At 60.1% G+C, this 7,813-nt stretch overlaps 1 protein-coding gene across 1 annotated transcript in view; it reads right to left on the reverse strand.

Moving 5' to 3' along the window:
* The window catches only part of GFRA2 (GDNF family receptor alpha 2), a 36,500-nt gene that overhangs the window by 18,862 nt on the left and 9,825 nt on the right, over positions 1-7,813 (reverse strand). The window contains exon 3 of the mRNA XM_075117487.1: positions 3,526-3,840. Within this exon, the coding sequence (XP_074973588.1) occupies positions 3,526-3,840 (315 nt within the window). The remainder of the gene's footprint in view (positions 1-3,525; positions 3,841-7,813) is intronic.

Here is a 7,813-nt window from a genome sequence, read left to right on the forward strand (position 1 = left end):
GAAAACCAAAAAGCATTTAAATCGCTGCCCTGCAATGAAAGGAGAAGCCCATTTTGGACCAACTCAGCTTAATTCTTGCTGGCTGGAAGTTTGTGGCCGGGCAGGCAGGTCTGCGGTGCTGCCTGCAGCTGCCTGATGGCTGGGTCCTGCTGCAAGCTCAGCTCCTTCTGCAAGTCAGGTTTGGCAGCGGCTGTGTTCAAACTGACCTCAAGAGTTGAGGGAATTTAGATTTAAAAGGTCAATGTTTCCTGAATACGTCCACAGAGGCTGGGCCAGCTGCAAGCTGAAAGTTTTATGGTCTGTACTCAATGCTGGTTTATTTTTTTTCTTGTTGCAAAAAAAAAAAAAACCAACCCATTTGCCTAAAAAAACACTATAAAGATTGTTTTCTGCTCTGCTCTGCCTCTGATGCATTTTGGGAAAATGGAAATATTTCAGTGGGGGAATGCAGACCCTCATCATTTGAGCACCAGAGCACCTCCACCACCCATCCACCCACACTGCACTCCTCCAGGGGCTCCTCCGTCGCAACCCTCACTTTCCAGAGGGAGCTCGAGCACTGCCCGTCTGTCCCCAGGCTGGGAGCAAAGCCCCTCTCTCCCACCTCTCAGAGATGGAGAGATGCCGCTTCTGATGCTCTTGCTGCCTGCCCTGCATGTATCACCAGAAAATGCTGATTTCAGGAGAGCTGGCCACGGCTCGCAGGAGAGAAAACTCTCTCCTTAAACCCCAGCAGCCACAAGGAAAGGAAAAAAAAAAAAGTATAAAAACTAAAATCAATGGCTGGACTTTGAAAGCCCCAGTCAGAGGCTGACCAGCAGCCTGGAACATCGATCTCCGCTGTGCCTGGCAGCCCTTTCGGTAGGATCCCTGCCTGCACCGGGTGCCCTCGCTGCGGGCGAGCCTGGGCTGCCCCGGGGACGGACACCGGCAGCCCAGACCGCTCCAGCCCACACATGCTCTACCGAGTTATTATTAGCCCAAGGCAGCCGCATTTATCCCACATAATTAAGGAGCCACTTGAAACCCTGTGTAGGAAAACAAGCTCATTAAGAGGCGGGGAGCAACGCGGGAGGGCTTGCTCCAAGCCCAGCAGCTCCTCAGTGGTGTTCCTTGGAAATTTGGGGGCACAGAGGTGGGTGGCCAGCTGGGGAGACCCCGGTGGGATGCCAGGTTGGGCTGTCTACAGCGGCTGTGGGTTTTCAGCCCATCACCCCACGCTTGGCCTTGCCACCTCCGTCAGGGTGATGCTACATGGGGGCAACAGCCCCCCCCGGGGCCAAGGGCAGCTCCTGCTCCTGGTGCTGGTCACGGGGAAGGACCCCCACTCCGGGCAGCCTGCAAAGGCCTCCGGCATCAGGCCAACCGTTCCCTTCGCCTCGCCGGGTTTCCTAATGCTCCGATGACAAATAGCACCTTTATTAAAGTGCATTTAGGAAACACTGTAACCTCCCAGTATATTGCTTTGCCAATGCAATAAATAATTAAATACTAGCTGAATCCTGCTGCTTGCTAGGAAAATTACTGAGCATTAAAAGGGCAGTGGACTTTTCTTGAGCTCGCTGAGATGCAATTAACCTCCAGGAAGGAGGCTGGAGTGAAAGCAGTCCTCCTTAATGGCAGGGACAGGTTAGCTCCTGCAGCCGAGGAGCTGGACGGGAGGCCACCAGGCACAGCGTCCTCGCTGAACGGCAGAAGATCAGGGTCTACCTTGGGCTCCTCACTGCTTTTACACTCACTGGTTTATGCACGTTAAAGCTATGAGCTGCTGGATCTCCCCAAAGCTTCCACCTCTGCTTAAGACTTGGTATAAACACTTCTTTTCCCACCTCCTCCTCCTCCTCCTCCAGGTACAGGTCCTGGAGTACCCATCAGGCAGTAAAGCATCCTTCATTCATGTTTGCAAAACCCTCTGAAATTACTGAATCAAGGCTGCTAATGAGGGGTAGAAAACAATTAAGCAGTAATTCCTGTTCTGGGTTGGTTTTCGGGCTCACTAGTCCCTGTGCTGACCCAGATTTGAAGGCAATTTCACCCCGGGGGGGCTGCATGCTTGGGTACAGCTCCCCACATCCTCACCGCTGCCGCCAAAGCCCTCCCAGCACCACCACCACCTCCTCTGGCTTCAGTCCCAGCTCAGGAGGGAGGTCAGAGACCTGCACCCGCTGCGGGAACGTGGCTGCCAGGGCTGGCGGCTCCTCCGCAGGCTCCAGCAAATGAACCCCTTTAGCTCAAGCCGCTAAAGGAGGTGGCTTTCAGCCGGGGTAACGAAACAGCAGAGGAACAGGCATTTTTACAGGCCCAAATCATCGGTGGGAGCAGGGCGAAGCTGCCAACACGCTTGGTGCCGCGGGTGGCCGAGGGTCCGTCTGCTCACAGGCTGCAGGGCGGGCGGGCGCATGCCCTTGCGAGGACCGTGCTGCAACTCAAGGGCTCTGGTACAGGCAGTTTTGCACAAGCTGAAGCTGGATTTGAGCTTCCACACGCAGAGCCAGACGTAAGCCCATTAAAGGGATCTATACTGTTAAACTGGCTCTGCTCCTCTCCAGTCTGGGGCCAGCCGGGCGCTGGCAGAGCTGTGCAGGGGTGGCAGGAGGGGGTAGGGCCCACAGCACAGCAAAGCAAACACCACCAGCATCAGCACCGGCTCCAGCTGAGCCCCTCTGAGCTGGTTGCTTCCTCTGAGCACAAAAAGTGCCCCTCTGCAGCCCTGTACCAGCAGCCTGAGCCCCCTGGGGCAGCCCCAGCCCTGGTGATGCCCCAGGGCAAGGGGCCGTGGGTGAAGCCCACTGCCTCCCCCTGCCTTCAGGCAGTAGATAATCCTGCCTTCAATGAACAAACCAGCCCTGGGCTAGCAAAATCCAATTTCAATTACCTGCACTGCTCCAGCCTCTGATTTACTCCTTCGCCAGGCTGCAATTACAGCAGGCTCTGGCGCATTGCCCCTCCGCAAGGCGAGACCCCAGCGAGCCCTCTCTGCTGCTCCCCAGCCCACAAACCCCACCGGAGCGAGGGCTAATGGGGGGGCTGGGGGGGGGGGCAAGGAGACAGCGACAACCTCTGCACCCCACGAGATCCCCACAGCTGGTATTGAAGTGCAAAGCCATGCCCCAGCCTTGCTTCCCTCCGCACCCCATGGGCACAGCTCCTCTGGGGCAGGCAGAGGGAGGGAGCCCAGCCGGAGAGGAGCCCTGCCCCGGCTTGCAGGTGCTCGGATGCCCGGGTACACCAGCTCTGCCATGACAGCGACCAGCTCTTGCTGCAAACACCCCCCGCCTGTTTCTCCCTTGCCCTGTGCCCACGTTGGGCACACCAGCTCTCAGCCCGGCCCCCATCAGCATCCTCTGAGAAAGGGGGGACCGTCTGCCTTTCCTGGGGTGCCCGTGCAGCCCAGGGCACTGCTCAGCCCATTTTTCCTAGAGCAGCGAGGTGCCCTCAGAGCTTCCCAGCCTCGAGGCAAGTCAGGACCACCTCTCCTCCAGCACCCTCCTCCCCACTGCAACCCCGCAGAGCCCTGCCCCGTACCTTCGGTCAGCCCCAGGTGTATACTCCAGTAGATCTGAAGGCACTGAAGCTCCTTCTTCATCCCTCGCTTGCAACGGCAGTCATAGAGGGGGCTCTCCTGCAGCACCTCCAGGGCTGCCTGGCATTCCTTGTTGGCCAGCATGGTGTTCCTGTCGCGGCCGGCCAGGCACTGCCGCAGCGTGCGGTACCGGGAGCTGCAGCTGGGCTCCGCCGCACACAGCTCGTTGGCTCGCACGCAGTCCACGGGCACCCGCCAGCCATGGGGGTCCTGCCCCGGTGGGGACGGGGGACCAGCCAGCGAGCGGAGGATCTCATCTGGGCGAGGGGCAGGGGAAGGAGAGACGAGGGCAGAGAGAGGTGAGGGAGGGTGACCAGGTGGGGCGAACCCCTCGAATCCCCTCCCTGGGACCCCACACATCAGCCCGTGCCCAGCCACGGTCCCCGACCAGTCCCTGGCGTTCAAGCCACCTTTGGGCCCTAGAGCAGGGGAGCATCCTTCCGTTGTGCCTAAAACGAGCCTGGCTATGTCCCCAGCCATAACCCCACCAGGGGCTGCTAAATTCAACTAAATTCAGCCGATGGCCTGAAAAAGCAAGCGGGATGTCACAGGGCACCCTGGCAAAGGTGACGTGCCCCGAGGCGTGGGGCGGGGAAGGTGGAGGGTTAACCCAACGCCTCCGCTCCCGGAGACACATGATGCCACGGGACTTTCTGTTTCCTATTAAAACCAAACAGGCAAATAAACAAACGCAGCATGTTTCCAGCCCTGGTGCTTGGGGACACGAACCTCCACGCACGACCTCTCAAGAGTCAAGGGAAGCAGAAAGCCCATCCAAACTCACTGAGCACGTTGCTGGTTAAGTTTTTCTTTTGCAGCTCATCATTTTCAGGCCCGCCACGGGATTTTTAGGGCATCTGACTCATGGGTTTTTGAGCACTCGGGCTTGGCAGGGCTGCAGAATGGCTGCAGCTCGGTACAAACTCTTCTTCCCCGGGGATGGCCTCCTGCGTGCCTCCATGCTAGCCACCCCTCGGGGTGGCAACCGTCCAGCTCACCCGGCCCAGGCCCATGCACAGCCACTGCCTGCCCCTTGGACCCTCCCCTTCCTTTCCCACCCCAGCTCTCACGCTATTTCTATCATTTTATAATTTTCTTTTGGTTTTTTTGAAATAAATTCTTGCCAAGTCAATCCCAGGCAAGGCCACTGGCCCATCCCACCACGGGTGCATGGGGAAGGGGGACAGGCTGCGCTGGCACGGCTGGTCCCCGCCATGCCTGCACCAGCCAAGTGATGGGGACGGGGTGGGAAGGACCCCCTCGCCACTCCCGACCCCCCCATCTGCCAGCTCGCAACCGTAGGCAGGAAAAGCCCTGGCGCAGGCAAAGATGGGCACAACGGGACCTGGTGGGTACCCTGGGCTGCCCCGCAGGGTGATGCAGGGGGAGACCCCACCTCATGCAACACCCACCGCTGCCCCCGCTGCCCTGGGGAGCAGCTTCCCTTTCCCCTGGCTGCCACATGCAAGGGCCACAGGGGCACAGCAAACCTCAGCCTCCAGCTCCCAGCCCCTTTCCAACCTGTGGCCACTCGGCCGGGTATGGCAGGGGGACAGTGACACCTACAGGCATGTGACAAGGGCCACCCGTGTCCCCCCACCCACCCACCAGGACACGCAGGCAGCTCCCACACTTGGCACGCAGCCCCAGGAGCGGCTCCCCGACACAGGCAGCTGCCTGCAGGCAGGGTTAGTCCCCTGCCACCACCCTGACACCCGTCCCCTGCCACCTGCGCGCCGCGGGAGCAAGGAGCCACGGGAGCAGGCGGCCACGCACGCCTCTGCCCACCTCGCCGAGTCGGGCCACGCTCCTGGGGCCACGGGGAGAGGAGAGGGGATGCTCGGGGCTCGGGCATCTCTGCAGGAGGGACGGGGCAGTGCCGGGGGTGAACAAGCAGGACAGGCAGCAAGCCCGGGTGGAAACACCTCCGCTGCCTGCGGTCAGGCCGAGGAACAGATCCCATCCTCATCTTCGGCCGATGCCCCCGAACAAACACCGTTGGGTTCAGAGAGGTCTGGAGGGTGCCTGGGTAACCAGGAGCCGGTGCAGAGCCCCTACACCCACGTTAGATCCAATTTTGGGAGGCACATGTCCCTTAGGAAGGCCCTCTTCGGCCTTTCAGGATTATATTCCACAGGGGAGGCGGGCAGGATCCATAGGAGGTGGAGGCACACTCCTGACACACAGCCTGGACTGGTGGAGGAGAAACAGGCATCCCCAAACGCTCCTCAGGGCAGAAATACCAGCTCTTCGCCATGAGATGGATGATGATTTGGTGCTTTGAGTAGAAAGGGGCCAGCTCTGCACCTTTACACACCAGGAAGCCCCAGCCCGAGGCACCCAGCACAGCAGCTGGGACAATCTGCTCCTGCTGCAGCCGTCAGCCCCAGGGCAATCGGTTCCCAGTCACTGAGAGCCATCCCACAGCTCCACCATGTGCCATTCCTCCTCCGCTGCCCTCGCCCAGACCAGCCGCAGATCTGCCCGGTGCTCGCCCTCTGCCCTGAGCAAGCCCAGGTCTCAGCTCCAATTCGGTCTTCTCCAGCCGATGCCATGAAGCCTCTTCCCGAAGCCTCTCCTCCATCCCATCTCTGCTGGCTCCACAGGCCTCCGAGGCAGGGACCGGAGGTGCTGGCGGGCAGGCAGGGAAAGGAGACAGCCTTGCCCTGATGCAAAAGGCGCTGGACCGCATGGAGCATCCTTGCGAGGGGCCCCAGCGCCCTCGGTGGCACACCCCAGGGCCGGGGTGGGCACTCGCGCGTGCCGGGATGGGAAGCCCAACAGTAAATCCACCCACCGGGGAGCCGGCGGGGATGTGTGGCGGTGAGTTGGCCACGGCCTCCTGGCTTCTGCTGCCTTGCTTCCGTGGCTCACAGACTGTGGGGTGCTGCGTGCCCCCTCGGCAGCCCCGGGACTGTGCCTGCAGAGCATCCCGCACCGCGTCCAAGCCAGGAGTGCCAGCAGACACCGGAGCACGGCACAAAGCCATTCCGCTGGAGGAGGAAGAGTAGGAGCAGTCCTTCCCCGCGGTTCACAGCCTGCACAGGAGAGCTCAGTCCCCCCAATCCAGGCCTGGCTGCTGGGTAGGTGATTTTTCCTGGGGCTCTCCTCTCCTCCCAGCTCGCAGCACCTGCCAAGCCAGGTTGAGCTCCGCAGACCCCCCACAGAGAGGCAAGGTGGGGAGTTGGATGGAGGGGCAGGCTGAGGGTTTTTTTTCCTACCCAGAAGAAATCACCTCACGGACACACACTCGCTAACTCATATCAATAAAACATCTGCAGAGAATTTAAACCTAATCCCCAGCAGTCTCCAGGGTTGTCAGAGCACAGCAAGGATTTGCAGGCAGATACGCAAGCCTCCAACAGTCAGCCAGCAAACAACACGATGGCCCGCTTTCCTCCAGCTCCCGCAGCTTCCCCCAGCAGCCTCGGGCTGCGTTGCCTCTTTTCTATCTATAATACATGGTTCCTTTTACTGGTCCTGCCAGAAACCTTTGGACACAGCAGCTTCAGAGGTAAATATCTATCCTCACCGTTTGACTCAAAAAGAAAAATATTGCTCAGGAACGAGCAGCCTCCCAGCCTGGCCGCTGTGCAGAGATCGCTTTCTCCCAAGCAAAGGGCTTTTTTTGGCTCCTAAAAAAGAAGAGCCCAGATGTGAAGAGCTGGGGTTCCTCTGTGCCTGGGCCCCGCTCTCCGGGGCTCTTCACGGCGAGGCCACGTTGTGGGGGGCTGCTTTGGGAAGCAGCAGGGTGAGGTCCCCTGGGCACCCCATGCCTAATCCTCAGTCTGGGGGTACAGCCTGCCCAGTGATAACTGCTCGGGTGTTGCAGCTCCTCTGGCTGGGGGGGACAGCCTCCCCCCCTGCACCCAGGAAACCTTTGGGGCACCCAGGGAAGGGCGCAGAGGGTCTTGCTTTCATGCAACCTCCCCTGTGAGGGTGAATGGACCCGGGTTTGGATGCCTTACTGGAGGTCCCTGTCCACCAGTGTACAGGGTCATACTGGAGATCCTTGTCCTCCTGAATCTCGCTCGTGAGACGTCCAGCAGCGAGTCAGACATGCGTACAAAGGCCAGCAGCCAGCTGCACCCCCGACCAGCGCTGGAGAGCCCTTCCCCACCCCCTGCCCAGACATCTGCCCGCGTGTGCTCCCCACCTTGCCCGCAGAGCATCCCTCCTTGCTCTCTCTGGCTCAGAAGGCAGGGCTCGTGCCCGCCTGCCGCGACACTC

Source organism: Phalacrocorax aristotelis, chromosome 24 (genome assembly GCF_949628215.1).
Source record: "Phalacrocorax aristotelis chromosome 24, bGulAri2.1, whole genome shotgun sequence".
NCBI lineage: Eukaryota > Metazoa > Chordata > Aves > Suliformes > Phalacrocoracidae > Phalacrocorax > Phalacrocorax aristotelis.